This window comes from Notolepis coatsorum (genome assembly GCF_963971535.1).
Source record: "Notolepis coatsorum genome assembly, contig: SCAFFOLD_184, whole genome shotgun sequence".
Taxonomy (NCBI): domain Eukaryota; kingdom Metazoa; phylum Chordata; class Actinopteri; order Aulopiformes; family Paralepididae; genus Notolepis; species Notolepis coatsorum.
In genome coordinates, this window is record NW_028170735.1 from 1 (window position 1) to 20,000 (window position 20,000).

Here is a 20,000-nt window from a genome sequence, read left to right on the forward strand (position 1 = left end):
CGTACGTTTGCTTAACGATCTTCTCCAGCTCAGGCAGCTGGTCCTTGAGGGCCACGATCCCCCTGGCGTCGTGGGACACGGCCAAGAGGAACTCCTGGGGGAAACAAAACACAAGAGTTAGAGCTCAGAGGAAAACCTTCATAATGCATAATGTGTGTGCATGTGTGTGTGTGTTTCTTTTACTAGTATGCACTCTGCTACTAAGTAATCTGGAACTCCCTGCCCCCACATATACGACAGTCTTTTTTGATCTACTTTTTCTCCCCATTTTTTCTATTTTTTCTCCCATCCCAATTTCGTATCGTCCAATTCTACCCTCCCCTGTCTCGAACGCTGTTAGGCCACGCCTCCCACAAGCCGGCTGCAATGTGGACCAAGCCTTGCATCACGTGTCCCCTCCGGTACACGAGGAGGCAGCCGTCGCATCTTTTCACCTGCACAGCGCGATCTCTCAGCGGCGAGGAGTAACGCATGGGAGGGACACGCCGCCCTCGTCGCTTCCTGATTCTACTGCGCAGGCGCACCAACCGACCTGTAGGAGTCGCTGTCCACAACGTCCGATCCCCACCCGCCAGCTTCCCACCCCCTAACACTGCCAATTGTATTAGTATGAATGACCAGCCAAGCTGGTAGCAACGCCAAGAGCTGGGCTCGAACCCAGCATCTCCTGCGTTGGTGGCGAGCGCCTTGCCCACTGCACCACCTAGCCGCACATATCCGACAGTCTGACTCACTATCATCATTCAAATCACAACTGAAAAACCCATCTGTTCAAACACGCATATTCATTATAACCTCCGTCACTGTCCTATACCCCCTGCTGTTTGTTTGTTTTGTTATTTTAACATCACTGTTTTTATACTTCCTGTTTTATTTTTAACCTTGACTTTTAACTGCCTTGCTGTGTTTCTTTTTTCTATGATCTCTAAGGCCCCGTTTAGACGGAAACGCTAGCAGGTGAATCCGCAAAAATATTTTTTCGGATGTGCCTTTCGTTTATACGGAAACGGCGTTTTTACGGGGTGAAACCGCAAAAAAGTGAGACTACCTTCCAGGGTGGAATTCCTAGAAACGCAAAAGCTTTGCGCTCTCGTCTAAACTGTAAACCGTATAAATCTGTTAAAACGATGACGAAAGGGTTGTCACGGCTCTGGTCGCGCGTACTGCTTACGTCACAGGTAGCAGGTATGCGCCAGTAGCCGAGACGTAAACAAAGCAAGTATATTCAACGGAGATCACCTGAAGGCTACATTGGCAGTACTTTTAACCCTTTCACTGCCACACGACAGAAGGTTAACCCTTTACTATCACACAACCGGCTGTCGTGTGGCAGTGAAAGGGTTAAATACACAATAATCTGTCCCGCGGCGTGAGTGGACCCACTGTCTGCGAGTGACTCTGCTTTGGTCCAATCACATTCCCCATCCACAGTCTGCGAATCAGAGGCAGAGTAGGGCGGGTCTTCACAGCACGTCATGTGACATATGCGCCAATCGTGTGACAGCGGGGCTCCGTCGTTACAGCGTCGTCTGCACGGAGAATTCCACCCCAAAACGCTCGTCTAAACGTAAAATTAAAAGTGAAACCGCAAGATGACTTTTGCGGTTTCTGTTCACAAAACGCTCATCTAAACGTAGCCTAAGGTGATCTTGGGTGTCATGAAAGGCACCACCAAATAAAATGTATTATTATTATTATTATTATTATTATTATTATTATTATTATTATTATTATTATTATTATTATTATTATTATTATTATTATTATTATTATTATTATTATTATTATTATTATTATTATTATTATTATTATTATTATTATTATTATTATTATTATTATTATTATTATTATTATTATTATTATTATTATTATTATTATTATTATTATTATTATTATTATTATTATTATTATTATTATTATTAATGTACCTTGCCTATAATACTATGCTACTATGTCTATATTACTACCACCTACTATGCTAATGTCTATATTACTACCTACTATGCTAATATGTCTATATTACTACCTACTATGCTAATATGTCTATACTACTACCTACTATGCTAATATGTCTATACTACTATGCACTCAATACTGTAGCACTCAAGTTCAACACTGTTTCACAAACAATCTTATTGACCCTCAGCTGCCAGAGCTGTACCCTTCCTGCTGACTGCTTTGGATAAAAGCGTCGGCTAAACTACTAAATGTAAATGTGCATGTGTATGTGCGTGTGCGTGTGCGTGCGTGTGCGTGTGTGTGTGTGTGTGCATGCGTGTGTGTGCAACGCAGGAAGCCCTGCTAATAGTGTCTCCGAATGGGGAATATACTGTATTTGTGGTGGGCCTGTCTAGATCTAGAAGAAGGTGTCTGGTCGCCACAAATAAGTCTATGTGGAACCACTTTACACTGATAATTGAGAAATCAATACGGTTGGACATGTGAGCTACTGCCCTGGCTGAGGCTGTCCCTGGAGAAAGACCAGAGAGGTGGAGACTATAGGGATGTTCGATATTGGCTCTTTTTCTTTTACCGATATCCGATATACCGATATTGTCCAACTCTTAATTTCCGATACCGATATCAACCGATACCGATATATGCAGGGTCCCCCCCCCCCCCCAACCCCCCCAAAAAACGGAATCATTTCAGGTAATTAACATTACATATCTCTTGTTGTGGAATTAACACAACATTATGCATACCTTTGACAATACATTTAATTAAAAATGTGTTCTTACTTGCTTGCCTAGGTAAACAAAGGTTAAATGTAAAAAAAAAAAAAATAATAATAATAATAATAATTTGAACCGATAATTTCCGATATTACATTTAATGCCAATATCGGCCGATAATAGGAATAGGAAGGCCAGGGACATGGAGACAGACAGACCTGCAGGAAGGCCAGAGGGGTGGAGACAGACAGACCTGCAGGAAGGCCAGGGACGTGGAGACAGACAGACCTGCAGGAAGGCCAGGGACGGGAGACAGACAGACCTGCAGGAAGGCCAGGGACGTGGAGACAGACAGACCTGCAGGAAGGCCAGAGGGGTGGAGACAGACAGACCTGCAGGAAGGCCAGGGACGTGGAGACAGACAGACCTGCAGGAAGGCCAGAGGGGGGGTGGAGACAGACAGACCTGCAGGAAGGCCAGAGGGGTGGAGACAGGAGACAGACCTGCAGGAAGGCCAGAGGGGGGGTGGAGACAGACAGACATGCAAGAAGGCCAGAGGGGTGGAGACAGACAGACCTGCAGGAAGGCCAGAGGGGTGGAGACAGACAGACCTGCAGGAAGGCCAGAGGGGTGGAGACAGACAGACCTGCAGGAAGGCCAGAGGGGTGGAGACAGACAGACCTGCAGGAAGGCCAGAGGGGTGGAGACAGACAGACCTGCAGGAAGGCCAGAGGGGTGGAGACAGACAGACCTGCAGGAAGGCCAGAGGGGTGGAGACAGACAGACCTGCAGGAAGGCCAGAGGGGTGGAGACAGACAGACCTGCAGGAAGGCCAGAGGGGTGGAGACAGACAGACCTGCAGGAAGGCCAGGGGGGTGGAGACAGACAGACCTGCAGGAAGGCCAGAAGGGTGGGGACAGACAGACCTGCAGGAAGGCCAGAGGGGTGGGGACAGACAGACCTGCAGGAAGGCCAGAGGGGTGGAGACAGACAGACCTGCAGGAAGGCCAGGGACGTGGAGACAGACAGACCTGCAGGAAGGCCAGAGGGGTGGAGACAGACAGACCTGCAGGAAGGCCAGAGGGGTGGAGACAGACAGACCTGCAGGAAGGCCAGGGGGGTGGAGACAGACAGACCTGCAGGAAGGCCAGAAGGGTGGGGACAGACAGACCTGCAGGAAGGCCAGAGGGGTGGGGACAGACAGACCTGCAGGAAGGCCAGAGGGGTGGAGACAGACAGACCTGCAGGAAGGCCAGGGACGTGGAGACAGACCTGCAGGAAGGCCAGAGGGGTGGGGACAGACAGACCTGCAGGAAGGCCAGAGGGGTGGAGACAGGAGACAGACCTGCAGGAAGGCCAGAGGGGGGGTGGAGACAGACAGACCTGCAAGAAGGCCAGAGGGGTGGAGACAAACAGACCTGCAGGAAGGCCAGAGGGGTGGAGACAGGAGACAGACCTGCAGGAAGGCCAGAGGGGGGGTGGAGACAGACAGACCTGCAAGAAGGCCAGAGGGGTGGAGACAGACAGACCTGCAGGAAGGCCAGAGGGGTGGGGACAGACAGACCTGCAGGAAGGCCAGAGGGGTGGAGACAGACAGACCTGCAGGAAGGCCAGAGGGGTGGAGACAGACAGACCTGCAGGAAGGCCAGAGGGGTGGAGACAGACAGACCTGCAGGAAGGCCAGAGGGGTGGAGACAGACAGACCTGCAGGAAGGCCAGAGGGGTGGAGACAGACAGACCTGCAGGAAGGCCAGAGGGGTGGAGACAGACAGACCTGCAGGAAGGCCAGAGGGGTGGAGACAGACAGACCTGCAGGAAGGCCAGGGGGGTGGAGACAGACAGACCTGCAGGAAGGCCAGAGGGGTGGAGACAGACAGACCTGCAGGAAGGCCAGGGACGTGGCCTCCTCCTGGAGGTGGTCCCTGTGCACGGAGGCCCAGTGGAGCACCAGGCGGACCACCCTGCGCTTGTTGTTGAGCGTGTAGTCCAGCTGCTCCTGCTCGGAGCCCTGCGAGGCCTGCGCATGGTAGGTGGGCCGCGGTCAAGGAGGTGGGAACAGGAAGTGGCAGGACAGGAAAGTGGCAGCACAGGGAAGTGGCATAACAGGAAAGTGGCAGAACAGGAAGTGGCAGAACAGGGAAGTGGCAGAACAGGAAGTGGCACGGCGCTGTATGGTTGTACCGTGTGTACCGAGAGAACTATAGGGACGGGCTGTCCTTAACCCTTTCACTGCCACACTACAGAAGGTTAACCCTTTCACTACCACCCATTCACTACCACACTACAGAAGGTTAACCCGTTCACTACCACACTACATAAGGTTAACCCTTTCACTACCCCACTACAGAAGGTTAACCTTTCACTACCACACTACAGAAGGTTAACCCATTTACTACCACACTACAGTACATAAGGTTAACCCTTTCACTACCCCACTACAGAAGGTTAACCCGTTCACTACCACACTACAGAAGGTTAACCCTTTCACTACCCCACTACAGAAGGTTAACCGGCTTCCGGTTTAGCTGCAATATGTAGCGCACGCAATTGGTTACAGCTCCGCTCCCGTTATCGTTAATTTCGTTTAAAAACCTTATTTGGACAGTACCAAAAGAGACTAGACCACATCGTATGTATTGATAAGACCTTCTACTAACTATATCAAAAGACAACATGGTTAGGGATAAGGAAAAGACGGGAAAGAAACAAGAAACGGCAAAGCTAACGGCGCAGATTGAAACTCGGTCAAAGACAATGACAGGCGACGCTGTGGCAGATCCGTTGGTGAGCCCCGGCGCGGGGAATATAGAGGAGAATACACAGGGACCAAAGACAATTGTCCCCGAGAGGGAGACAACAGATGACAACATAACAGGAACATCAGAAAAAAATACCGTGAAGGAAAAAGCAGGCGATTTTGAGAAGATAATAGCAAAATCATCCATCGGATCCCTCACTGCTCCAACAACATCAACTGACACAAGCAGTTCAATTACACAACCCGACTTCAACTCTCTGACTATCCTGATAAAAGAACAGATGGTCGCTTTCAAAGCACACGTTGAACACATCGATACTAAATTCGAAGAGGTTATGAGAGCGGTCGCTTTACAGTCCATGCGAATCACGACAGTGGAGAATACGGTGACAGAAATCACAAAAGCAGTCAAGGCGAACGAAGGTGGCATGACAGAGATGGGACAAGAGATGGAAAGAGTGAAAGAAGAATATCGGAGGGAAATACAAGGGCTTAAAAACGAAGCGGCGGAGAGGCTACTAGAAACCCAACGCTACCACAGGCGGAATAACATCCGCATTGTAGGGCTTGAAGAAGCAGTAAACTGCGAAGATCCCAACTTTCCAACAGTGTTATCAACGATTTTGAATAACATCGACCCAAACAAAGTGCCAGAAGTGGATCAAGTTTACAGAATCGGTTCTCGGGGGCAAAGAATCAACGGGCCAAGAGTCATCATTGTCACCCTGTGGAAGACTACAACAAGGGATGACATCATCAAATATGCTCGCAACCAACGTGGGAATCTGAAGTATGATGGTAAACCAATATTTATCTACGAAGATTTGAGCAAAGATGCCATCAACCGACGTCTACCATACAAAGATGTGATGCAAAAGCTGTTCAAAGCCGGTTACAAGCCAAGGCTATCATACCCAGCGCTGTTATCATTCTTGGGCAGTGACGGTCGCAGGTCAGATATACACACACCTATGGAAGCTGAGGATTTTCTGAATCGAATTGGAGCAAATAACCCAAGGCAGGGCGAAAATGTCGGAAACATATAAGCCTCTTTCTCATTGTATACCAGTGTTAGAATGACTTTATTGTGTTCATCAAGGTAGCAGACGATATGCAAGCCGTCTATAACAATGTGTATTGTGTATAATACGATTCATAATACATTATAATTTCAGACTCTGGTCTCTGAGGAGACAAATACATATCATTGCAAAAAGATCTATCTGGAATATTCTGGGTTTATCGCTCAAATGCCCTGAGTCTCTTAGATCATTCTGGAACATAAAATAGTCTAGGCAATAGTATACTCTACAACCTTCTAGAATATAAGGCACCATGACAACGAAGCCTACAACTCTAACAATAAACATCCGGTGTGTATACACATAGCAGATAATAAATTAAATGAAGTTCTATCAATCTTTAATAATAGTTTAAAAATTAACCACACTTAAACGTATGAACACTACAAGGTTATTCTAACAATTTAAGTAATCACTCCATTGAGGGCACATTGAAGCTCTAAAAGGCGCTGCTTTTCTATCATATCTAATCTGTTAATTCGAGACTAGTGGCTTCTCCACGTTGATAATTATTCTATCTCTCACTCCTTATCTATATCTTTCCATTGATTTTTATTTTATTTAATTTTTTCTTCTCATTACTCTATATTTTTTAAAAATATATTTTAACTTACATTGTTCTTTTCCAATGTTCTTCACATTAAGGTGTCAATATTGCTCTACAATCTTTTCCTTTTTTCCGTTTTTCCACACGTTAGTAGAGGGTTCAAATGAATATGTCGATAAAAGTTTATTCTCTTTTTTTTATTGTTTATTTTATTTTTTCTGTCATTTATCACAACACTTCATTACAGTAAGGGAAGGGGCAAGACCAAAAGCGACATTCTATTGCAATAGAATGGAAATGTTAGATCCTATGGCAATTAGCATAGGTAGATTAAGATTACAATGCTCAGTTTGGGCAATCCGGTGGACTAGGGGAGAAAGTCAATCGCGGAGGATGTGTTCTTGGAACACAGGCCTGTACGACTTTCTGGGTGAGGGGAAATTAGGGGATTTTTATTTGTATATATATATGTTTTTAAGCTCAGCTCTCAACGGGACCTCATTAATTGGATGTACATCTATTGTAGCTTCACACTCCAGAAACATTACCAAAAACTACACAAAAACATGCATAGATTATGGCTAGTTTGAATATAATGGTATGGAACACCGGCGGGATGCGTGTAGCTTTATGCCAAGCAAGCAGTGCAAAAATTTACCGTAGTGGCATGCAGTAATGCGCCTTTCATTTTCCGCCGCCCAGCGCCCAGGTCGCGCGGAAATAGGCTGTCTATTGCCATTCTCTTTGACAAACTCTAACCTTAACCAGCTCCTTAACAACGCCTAAACTTAACCGTTCTAACCTTAACCAACTCCGAAACAATGCCTAACCTTAACCTTAACCATAGAAATTATATTGCCATTCTCTTTGACAAACTCTAACCTTAACCAGCTCCTTAACAGCGCCTAAACTTAACCGTTCTAACCTTAACCAACTCCGAAACAATGCCTAACCTTAATCGGCGAAAGAATACACGTTAAAAAAAAATCACGTTAAAAAATATTTTCGATGGGATTCGAACTCGCCAGCAAACAAGCCATAGGATCCACAGCCATGTGTCCTTGCCAATTGAGCTATTTGCTAGATACTGAATAAGGGGCGGTGACTTATATATATTGAGCTCCGCTCGTGTCGCATGCGCGGGCACCTCGCGCGAGCACGCCGGCGCACGCACGCACCTGAGCGAGCACGCCGCCGCCGGTGCACGCACGGTAGCATTTGTCTGAAAAGAAGGGCGCTTTACCGCACTAGCGTGCGGTGACGAATGCGGAAGCATTTTTGCACTGCTTGCTTGGCATTAACGTACAGGCCGGCGGGATAAACAAACAACACAAACGCAAAAGCGTGCTCACACTGATGAAAAAAGAACATGTGGACGTGGCTCTATTAAGCGAAACGCACATTTTAGAGGAAGACATAAATACGTTAGCGGATAACATATACCATAATATTAGTCACTCTTCTTTTGTTACGAGAACTAGAGGGGGAGCCATAGTCGTCAGACGCAAATTAAATATCGAATTGAAAGGGGTATGGTCGGATACTGAGGGGCGCATAACTACAGCTAGGATTATACACAATAACAGGAAAATTGCATTAGCAGCGGTATATGCCCCAAATTTGTACGAAGTGGGTTTCTTCACTTCACTAACCGGAGAAATGTTAAACCATCCCGAATACTCATATATAATAGGTGCGGATTTTAATGCCATTTGGAACCCAAGGATGGACAAAACTTACCTTACCTTTTCCAGCGAACAAAAAAATTCATCTAAAGCATTAAAAGATTGGTCGAAATCAACAGGGGTAACTGATTTATGGCGTTCACTTAACCCCATGACCCGCAAGTACTCCTGTCGTTCGTCGAGACACAACACACTATCCAGAATTGATTACGTCTTTGCATCCCCGAGAATATTTGATAAATATGAAGTGGAAATGACACCCAATGCGCTATCAGATCACTGCTACTTAATCCTGAAAGCAACATTTGGTACACTATCTTCCCGGGCCCCAAGATGGCGTTTTAATTCTATGCTGCTTAACAACAATGAATTCATTACACAAATTAAAGAAGCTCTCACAATATTCATACGGGATAATGCTAACTCGGTGCAAGATCCCAGAATATTATGGATGTCGGTAAAGACTATGATTAAGGATTTCTCGGATAGATTTTCCTCCATATTGCGCAAAAATCAAAACACAAAACTATCTGAAATGGAAACGCTTTACTCAACGCTTTTTAATTCTTTAAAATACAACAACTCTACTAGACTAGAAAACCAAGTAAACATTCTAAAGACAGAGATCAAAGCAATATACAGACAAAAATCTGAATTGCAAATACGCAGCACAAGACAACAGCAGTACTTCCAAGGCTCTAAACCTAGTCACCTATTAGCCATGCGACTAAGAATTAATGCAAAATTTGCAGATATAACTGCCATTAGGAAACAACAAACTCTAGTAACAGAACCCAAAATAATAAACGATACATTCAAAGAATTCTACTCCGATTTATATAATTCAGAAACGTCCTTTGATCAAGACAAATTAGACACATATCTTAATCAAATTACTCTCCCTAAAATTACGGAGGAAGACGCTAAACAGTTAGAAGTACCGATCACATTAGAAGAACTCAAGGAGGCCATATCCGGAATGAAAAACGGCAAGGCTCCGGGAATTGACGGTATCCCATCAGAAATGTACATTTCTTGCTGGGACATATTTGGACCCTTATTACTAAATATGATCATATACTCAGTCAAAGAGGGAAGCTTCCATAAACACCAAAATACCGCACTTATTTCAGTTCTTCACAAAAAAGACAAAGACCCCACTGAGTGCGGTAGTTACCGTCCTGTAAGCCTCCTCGGAACCGATGTCAAACTGTACTCTAAGATATTAGCCATCAGATTGCAAAAGCATATGACGTCTTTAGTTCATCCGGACCAAACAGGCTTCATAAAAGGTCGCCTGATCAATGATAACATAAGGCGAATACTGCACGTACTAGATGCTGACAAAGAGGACACCACACCTAAGGCGATACTATCCCTGGATGCTATGAAAGCATTTGACAGGTTAGAATGGTCGTTTCTATGGGCAGTATTAGAAAGGATGGGGTTAGGAAAAGGATTCATTGATATGATTAAAGTACTATACAAGGACCCATCGGCCAGGATTACAACAGGCACATTCATCTCCGATATCTTTCCGGTATCACGCTCAGCCAGACAGGGTTGCCCTCTTAGTCCCGGACTATTCGATCTAGCATTAGAACCTTTAGCACAATTTATAAGACAATCCCAACACATAGAACCAATAGTAATCAAGGGCACACATCTTAAAATTAGTTTATATGCGGACGACGTAATATTGTTCATGCAAAACCCCAACAACACATTGCCGCATATACTCAAGTTGATAGAAAACTTTGGTGATTTATCGGGTTTTAAAATAAATTGGCCTAAGTCGGCGTTTCTTCCTCTTAACACCAGTGCAAAAAAAGACACAACCCTCCCAGGTGCGATACCCATGGTCAAACATTTCAGATGCTTGGGTGTGGAAATATTTCCCACCATAAGACAAACGGTGAAGCACAATTACACAAAAATACAGAACAAAATCAAAGACGACCTGGACAGGTGGGCAAAACTTAAAAACTCAGTACAGGCAAGGGTATCAATAGTTAAGATGGATGTATTACCAAGAATCAATTTCTTCAGCTCAATGCTTCCGTTACCTCCTCCAGAGGGCTACTGGAAAAGATTACAAACCTCCACATACAAATTTATTTGGAATAACAAACCACCTCGCATAAAAAGATCCACCGCACAGAGAAATAAAGCAGACGGTGGCATGGCAGTCCCAGACTTTTTACAATATTTTAAGGCCTTCACTCTAAGACCAGTGAAGATATGGTCTGACCCCCAGGCTTTGGTATCTTGGAGAGAATTAGAAGAAAACATGGTAGCCCCACAGAGACTGGAAGACATAGCACACACTAAAATTTCAATCAAGCATTGTGAGCGAGAATTTGGCCCAATAATTACCCATGCAATCAGAACATGGCGGGAAACACAAAAGAAATATCCTAACCCTCAAGAATGGCATAATCACACTCCCATATTCAATAACAATGCACTCCTAATGGGAAAACGACCTATAAGATTCCCTATATGGGAAGAGAAAGGCATACACTCATTAGGGGATATTTTTAATAACAAGGGCCTCTGTAGTTATGTCGAAATATGCATAAAGTTTAACCTCACCGAGTCCACATGGCTTTTTTACATACAGTTACGACTTTGTATGAGATCTCACGGTGTTCCATTACTCGTACCAATTGAACACCACAGATACCACAAATTTTTCTATGAAAGAGATACATTGGGAGGTTTTGTATCAAGTTTTTATTATCAATTACTAACGTCCTCGTATGAAACCCTTCAAATAGACACTGTCTGGAGGAGGGATATACCAGACCTGGAATATGACTTTGATTGGCAAGGAGCCTGGGAAAATGTCCGACTTACATCAAGGAACCCGGATCATCAACAAATCAATCTGAACTATATTCACAGGACATACTTGACTCCTATAAGGCTGTGCAAAATGGGGCTTATACAAGACTCAAAATGCTCCCAATGTACAAATGGGAACGAAGGAACATTTATGCACATGTATTGGGACTGCCCACCAGTTAAGGCATTCTGGAAAGATGTGTCCCAACAATTATCAACACTCGTATTTTGGAATATACCTGTACACCCTGCGGTATTACTATTGAATGATGTTTTTGAGTTTGCAGTGAATCCACAACTAAAAAGATTGGTTTTATCGGGTATCACAGTAGCTAAAAAACTGATCGCATCACGTTGGTTTCAACCGGAAAAAATGTGCCGAAAAGTGTGGTTTCTTACATATCTTGATGTGATATATCAAGAAATATCTACAGCAAGAATTCTTGGGATCAATTAATCCAAAATGTCAATGTGGTTAGAAGTGGTGGAGAGAATAAAAGCTAGCTTATAATGGTGGTGTCTGGTTAGGAGTGAGGGATAATGGAGGTACTATCCAAGAGGGGGTCTGGGAGGGGGGGGTTTGAGCTGGAGCATATGTGTGTAGGGTTTTAGAAAATAGGTATTAGGGGTATATTATATACTAACATTTATATAATTGTAATTTCGTTGGATATACACTGTATACGGCTAAAATGTTATTATAGACTATTTTTGTTTTATCCTGTTTCTGTACTTGCATATATTATAACCACCTTTACTGAAAGTTTCATTATGCATTGTGTGTTGAGTACTGACTTTTAATAACGTTTTGTTCTGCAATAATAAAAAAAAATATAAAAAAAAAAAAGAAGGTTAACCTTTCACTACCACACTACAGGTTAACCCGTTTACTACCACACTACATAAGGTTAACCCTTTCACTACCCCACTACAGAAGGTTAACCTTTCACTACCACACTACAGAAGGTTAACCCTTTCACTACCACACTACAGAAGGTTAACTCTTTCTCTACCACACTACAGAAGGTTAACCCTTTCCACTACCACACTACAGAAGGTTAACCTTTCACTACCACACTACAGACGGTTAACCCTTTCACTATCACACTACAGAAGGTTAACCCTCTCACTACCACACTACAGAATAAACTTTCACTACCACTACAGAAGGTTAACCCTTTCACTACCACACTACATAAGGTTAACCTTTCACTACCACACTACAGAAGGTTCTGTGCCACACTAGCTCACGCTCAGCGTCTCATGCATAATCTCAAATTTCAAATGTACCTTTAAATGCCAGCATTCATCTGGCCACACCCCCATCCGCCTACCTACATAAGCCGGGATGGGCCACACACTCATCTCCTTCGCAAATTTCATCACAAGCAACGTGTTGCTATATGCCCACTTGACGTGGAGAAAGTATTGCTCTAAGGAAAGGAAGAATAAGGAGAATACGTTGACATCATATCTTTATTTTCTCTCTCACTATTTTAAAATGAGAAAATACGGCGATATTGTCTTCGTACTGGAGTGTCTGGAAGATGGTGATCATTCCACAAACTCCACCGGTTTCGTATTGGGGGTTCACGCCGCTACATACCTCCCAGCTACAGTCTTCTTTGATGCGGCTGGACGGAGTGAAACCCTCCGGCGGTGCAGGGACTGTAGTGGCGCGCCGCTGTTGTGAGAAGCGGTGCGTTCCAGGTTGGGTGAGTAGTGTTTTTGCTGGCAGGCTCCACTTGTCTGTTAGTGCTATGGGGACTAATTGACAATGTTATGAAAACCGGGCCCAGGCTAGGGTCCTTTGTTCAGTCTCCTAGACGACAGGAGACCTTGGTCTGAAGCCATTTTAGTTAACTAGTGGGCCGCGACCATTAACACTGGTGATCCCTGTGTTTTCTGGACGAGTGGTTTTCCCTCTGTCCCGTGTTAAGCCCCTTCTTTCATATCCAAATGAGAGTATTCCTTCACGAGGGGATATGTGCATGGATGTGCGATAGCGGCAGATCCATGTTCAAATCAGCTACACAGGCCAGTTTGGTATTGTGCTGATTCCGTCGGGTGTTGGTAAAATCACCGTTGTAAAGCAGTGTGGACATCTTGTTTCTCTTTTCTCTGAAAAAGTGAGGAGAGGTTCAGAACGGCGGCCTGTCTGGGTGAGTGTTATGTCATTGTATACATGTTCAGGTGATAGCTGCTTAGCTTACGGTTAGCCAGTCAGCTGTTAGTGCTGCGTTAGCCTGCTGGGATCGCTGCATGGCCTGCTCAGGTTGGGCCTACTGTTAGCCAGTCAGCTGTTAGCTGCGGTGCTAGCATGTCGTGATCACTAGGTAACGTTAGCTTGCTGCTATAGGCCATGGCCTGGCGCGGGGTAGCTTTAGCTTCTCGCGCGCCGCCGTGAGCTCGCTTCTGGTCGCGTGCGCCGTTAGCTCGGCGTCTCGCGAGCAGGGGCAGTAGCGCCCGAACGGTTGGAGCGGCCGTTAGCTTGATGCTATTCTGTTGAACGTGCTTTGATTTTAACATGTTTTGCACTCTTGACTACGACGTCATCCTTGACAGGGGATGTTTCGTCGACCCTGCCCTGAGCCAGGACGGCGAGGTTGCGTCAACAAAGAGGACTGTAGTGCGGGTTGGAGCGGCGACGCTGCCCAGTTCGAACAACACAGGAGCGGCTGTGTTCCTACGGTGTCTGTGACTGCACTTCGCTGATCTACGTTCCGGGTAGGACCAGGTTTGACCAGACCTTATAACACGTCTTCTGGTTTTACTTTTCTAAATGTTTTGTGAATGACTATGTTTTCCCAAAACGTGTGTTGCTGCAATGCATTTAGGATACGGCGCAAGTTATGTGTGAACTGTCTTTGTCACTGGCAGTTAGCTTCTCCGTGCAAATCGGCTTGTTACAGATGTGAAAATGATCTGTTTGTTGTGTGAGAAACATCATGTGTGTTTATATGTACTGTGTACTCACAACTAAGGTAACTAACCTATGAGCTATGCTTAGTGACAAGTGAGTAAAAGAATGTTCTTTTCACATATTAACAGGTTTTCCTGTTTTAAACTGGCCGTATTGAGGGTAAAATAAGAGGATTGTGTTTCCCCCCGGTTCCCTGGGGACTTTTTCATCCTCCTATCAGACATGTTGTGCACTATTTGTGTCTTTTGTGTGGTAGGGATGCGATGTAACCCTTAGCTTGATTGCTGAGGTTGTGCTAAAACTGCTGGAGAAACTTTATTTTCCTAAAAGAAAAGATGGTTTGGTCGCTGTCGTGTGTGCTTAGCAAGGCCTGTGGCCGATACTAATCGAGAATGATGTATTCTCTCATTGTGAAAAACGGCGTTCCTCTGTTGAGTGTTTTTGCCATTTTTTGTAGGTGATGATGGGTTGTGTGTGTCATGTGATCTACAACTGGGTTGGACTGGCCACAGAAGCACATGTGTATGTTGGACCGGGGCTCTTAGAGCCCTCTCTATTCTGTGTATTTTCCTTAGTAAAAATCAGATAGCAGGTTAGCTCATGCGCTGTGTGGAGCTGTCAACCGCTTCATAGAGCTGACTATGACTGTGTCATATTCTCTTTTTGTCATTACATCGTATCATGGGTGTGGGGTCGTAAAGGGGTGAACTGGTAACCTTTCCTCTCCCCCTTGTTTCTGTCGGTCAGGGGTACACCCCCTGTCCTTCAAGGTTCCCGTCACGTGGCGGTTCGGCATGTTACGGGGGGGGGGGGGGGGGGGGGGGAGTTTCCTGGTCCCACGGCCTGGTATATTGGGCGTGTGCACCGCAGGAATTCCCCCGCCATAGAGTACGTCACCGTGCGCGTCTCTGTTGGTAGGACTTCCGTGTGCTGTTCAGGTCCATGTGATGGATCTGTTTCAGGGGGGTGGTCAGGGTTACTCCTCACCAAGCGCCTATTCGGGCCTTCTGTGAGTTCGGACTCCTTCTTCCATGTGAGGGAGCCTCCATCAGAGTACAGAGCCTTCCTCCTCAGATTGTCAAAGTGAGTGGACCCTCTAGAAGGGTCCTATTCTATTGTATATGTATTCGATTCAATTCGATTATTGAGTGTGTATGGGTTCAGTGCCTCTTCCCCGGAGAGCCCTAAAACCAATTTTTTACATGGCTCAAGGTGCAATATATTCTTTTCAATCTGTACAGCTCGCGTGGGAAGTCTCTCTGGGGATCCCCGTCTCCTTCCTATGGGAGGGTGGTGGGATGTAAAAATGTGAACATTTTTTACCCCCGGCTGTGTAGACTGGGATACATACTGTTGATGCTTCCTTCTTTTCTATTCAAGAAGTATTGGAGTTAGGGAGTGTCACACCCCTCTTGTCATTCCCCTGGGCGCCTTGGGGATTCAATGACAGGTCTAAATAGCCTGTTCATTGATGGGGGTGTGTCCCGACGCACGTATAGTGCTAGCTCGCTGTAAACAGGCGACTGACTGGCACGCCTTGGTTGCTTGTGGTTGAAACTGCGTTTTTATAAAGCAACTGAGATGGGGGTTTTTCCTCTTCCGACGACCAATCCCACGACCTGGGTTGGTTTTTTCGACGGATTCTCGTTCATGTCTGGGGGATGATGACGGAATGGATCTGAAAATATGTAGAGGGGTCTCACGCCCTTGGGGTGGGCCACCGGGCGCGGTTCGCCCGAACGTCTGGGTGGCGCCTTCTTTTCATGTTAAGATCGACACGCATATCTGCCCTTCTCCTGGAGTAGGCAGGTCGGCGTGGTTAGGGCACGGGACTGGTTCTGGTCATGCTGGACCGGATCAGTTGAACCCGTTGTCTGCCGGGGATGCAGATCTGCTGTTCTGGTACCCTGAGGGACTTGGGCTTTTTTCAGGGGGAAAAATGCCAGGTCGGTCCGGGTGTCACAGGGTTAAGCGCTATGGAGACCCTGGTTGGGTACGTTTTTACTCAGCACTGTCGTAATGGCTTACAGCCATGCCATTCTGTATACGCTCGATCTCGTTGGATCTCGGCCGCTACACAGGCAGTGGTGCAGTCGTGGTCACACGCGGTTACACGCCGTGTTACTAGATGATCAGTACGCGCGCACAAAGATGCGCTCTATCCATATTACGACTGCACCACTGTACACAGGTTGGTCCTGGTTAGTACTTGGTTGGGAGACCGCCTGGGAATACCAAGTACGGTGTGCTTAGGGGCTGGTTCTCCATTCTTTTTCGCTCCTCTCTCACGCATGGCGAAGAGGGGCCTGTGGGGGTGGTTTTTTGACCTCCTCTGGTGACCCTGTGCTTCCCGTACCGCCAGGCCCGGTCCGAAGTAATGTTTCGTCGACCCGTAGGCCTGGGTTAACCCTTTTTTGAAAACTGAAACACTTGTACTGCGGTATAGCCGGTGTATACCCGCAGGTGTGTTTTGGAGTTTTTTCTTGAGGGGTTATAGGAACAACCACCGCATTGGGTAACACCGAGGTGGTTGATTCCCTGGTGTGTTGGAGCAGTGTCAACTCCCGGGTTCACCGTTTGAGGGTGCCCCTGCACGTTCATGACGTCTGCCAATCGTGTCAGCCTTCTCTGCCTCGACCCCTCTGGGTGGGGGTTTTTAAATGGAGGCTTGGTCATGCAACACCGCCAGCTTACGCTCCTTCCGCCGGGGCGGCTGTGTTCAGCTGTCCCCTCTGGCGCCTGTCTCGTCCGCAGTCTCCAGGCTATAGTTAATAGCCTGTTGCCTGGTTTTTCCCCGGTGCGCTGCCTGCTTCCGTTGGTTAACCTTTTTTTGTGTGCTTACGGCCATGCTGACTGCCTGTTGCATGGTCAGTGTGCCAGGCGGTGTACTATTGGGGGGACGGGGCCCGCTCGGCTGAGGGGCCTTTGTCCGAATACGCTGGCGATGTGGGGGGCGGGGCACGACGTGCCCACCTGGTGGGGTCTTGATGCTGGCATCATGGACTTCTCCGGGCCCCCATTCCAGGGAGTCCAGTCCTTTTGGTGGGTCTGGGTCTTCTTTCGCGCTCCGCTGCTACGGCCTTGCCACGGGGTTGGGTTTGCCCTTGACCCCGTGATTCTGGGGGCAGTAACGAGGTTGTTCCTCCGTTCGTTCCCGGGTGGCATGCGGGTTGTGCGTGTGTGTAGTCGTGGGGTCAAGCCACGGTCTGCTCACCCTGTGCCTTGAGTTGCTTGAGTGCCTCTTCGCACGGTCGGGTCCGTCGCCCTCCCGTGAAGCCACCAATAGGGGGGGTGCCCTCCATTAGGGTGGGTCGGGGGGGCTCGGCCCTCCCTGGTCTGATGGTTGTGGGGGGCCTCAGCAGGGTACATTTGTCGAGCTTCTAGCTCCCGCTCAGCTCCTATTATGCATGAGACGCTGAGCGTGAGCTAGTGTGGCACAGAACGTTAGGTTATAACTATAACCAAGTTCTGTTAACACTAGTGAACGCTCAGCATCTAGACGCTGCTGCAGGCCCTTGATTTTTCATTGTGATGAAATTTGTTGGGAAGGAGATGAGTGTGTGGCCCATCCCGGCTTATGTAGGTAGGCGGATGGGGGTGTGGCCAGATGAATGCTGGCATTTAAAGGTACATTTGAAATTTATTCAGTGTGCATACGCTGAAGCAAGATTATGCATGAGACGCTGAGCGTTCACTAGTGTTAACAGAACTTGGTTATAGTTATAACCTAACGTTAACCCTCTCACTACCACACTACAGAAGGTTAACCCGTTCACTACCACAAGGCAAGGCAACTGTATGGTATACCTGTGGTATTTTTGTGTATTGTGTTTTTATCTGTACTGCTAACTGTTTCCCATCTGGAACAATGGCATGCTGAATTGAATTGAATTGAATTGAATTTAACTGAATTGAATTTAACTGAATTCAACTGAACTGAATTGAACTGAACTGAACTGAACTGAATTGAACTGAATTGAATTGAATTGAATTGAATTGAACTGAACTGAACTGAATTGAACTGAATTGAACTGAACTGAACTGAACTGAACTGAATGTTTGCCAGGAGGAGTAGGGGAATACATCTCACATTAGGAATAAGACGTGACTGACATCTAGGTTAGAGGTCATGAATTAATTTGTGTCACACAGGCTGGCTTTTGTTTCATGGCTGACAGACACACAGACACACACACACTCGCATAGACACACACACTCACACAGCAACACACACAGTCACATAGACACACACTCACATAGACACACACACTCACATAGACACACACACACACAGTCACATAGACACACACTCACATAGACACACACACTCACATAGACACACACTCACATATACACACACTCACACAGCAACACACACAGTCACATAGACACACACTCACATATACACACACTCACACAGCAACACACACAGTCACATACACACACTCACATAGACACACACACTCACATAGACACACACAGTCACATAGACACACACATGTAACGTCCCTAGGGCCGGCCCTGGCTGGGCCGGTTATGAAAGGAACAGTGAACATTTCCTCCCTCCTAACATTGGTCTCCTACCTCCTGACAGTGGTCTCCTACCTGGTCTCTACCTCCTAGTGGTCACCATCAGATGGGCCAGATGAGACAAGCCACCATTTTGTGTTTCTTTGTTATTGTTGATTTGATTGCTTCATGTTTGTTGTCCTGACATTTTCCTTTTCTTGTGTAATGGTCTTCCCCTTGTTTGGTTGTGGTTTGTGATATTGCCTTTGTTATTGTTGTGTATTGATTTAGTCTAGTTTGTGGTTTATTGTTTCTGTATGTTTGGACTGGCCTCACCAGGTGTTGTCACTTATAATTAGCATAGTATTTAAAGGGGAACTCCAACATTTTGGGAAATTAGCTTATTTAACATCTTCCCTGCAGTTAGACAAGAAGATATTGCAAGGTCTGACATTGACCAAACTTGATATGCATGACCTTGGTGGGCTCTAGGTCAACTCCTGAAAAGGGGGTCAATGTCAGACTTTGCAATCAAAAGTTAGGGGGCTAATAACCCTTGCCATAATTTCAGTGCGCCCCCTAACTTTTGATTGCAAGGTCTGACATTGACCAAATTTGATATGCATGACCTTGGTGGGCTCTAGGTCAACTCCTGAAAAGGGGGTCAATGTCAGACCTTGCAATCAAAAGTTAGGGGGCGCACTGAAATTATGGCAAGGGTTATTAGCCCCCTAACTTTTGATTGCAAAGTCTGACATTGACCCCCTTTTCAGGAGTTGACCTAGAGCCCACCAAGGTCATGCATATCAAGTTTGGTCAATGTCAGACCTTGCAATACACTGTAAGGCACTGTAAGGCTACTGTCCTGCCTCACTTCCAGTGATGAAGCTAAGCTATGCTAACGGAGCGTCTATTCCCAAAGCTAAAATGCACGCACAGAGACAAAAAAGGTATGTATCTTCTTGTTTAACTCC

At 46.1% G+C, this 20,000-nt stretch overlaps 1 protein-coding gene across 1 annotated transcript in view; it reads right to left on the reverse strand.

Moving 5' to 3' along the window:
* Nucleotides 1-11: 11 nt before the first annotated feature.
* Nucleotides 12-20,000, reverse strand: part of LOC311248455 (rap guanine nucleotide exchange factor 4-like) — a gene marked incomplete at both ends in the record, with an annotated part of 251,337 nt that continues 231,348 nt past the window's right edge. The window contains 2 exons of the mRNA XM_084339331.1: nucleotides 12-94; nucleotides 4,555-4,692. Of these exons, the coding sequence (XP_084195457.1) occupies nucleotides 12-94; nucleotides 4,555-4,692 (221 nt within the window). The remainder of the gene's footprint in view (nucleotides 95-4,554; nucleotides 4,693-20,000) is intronic.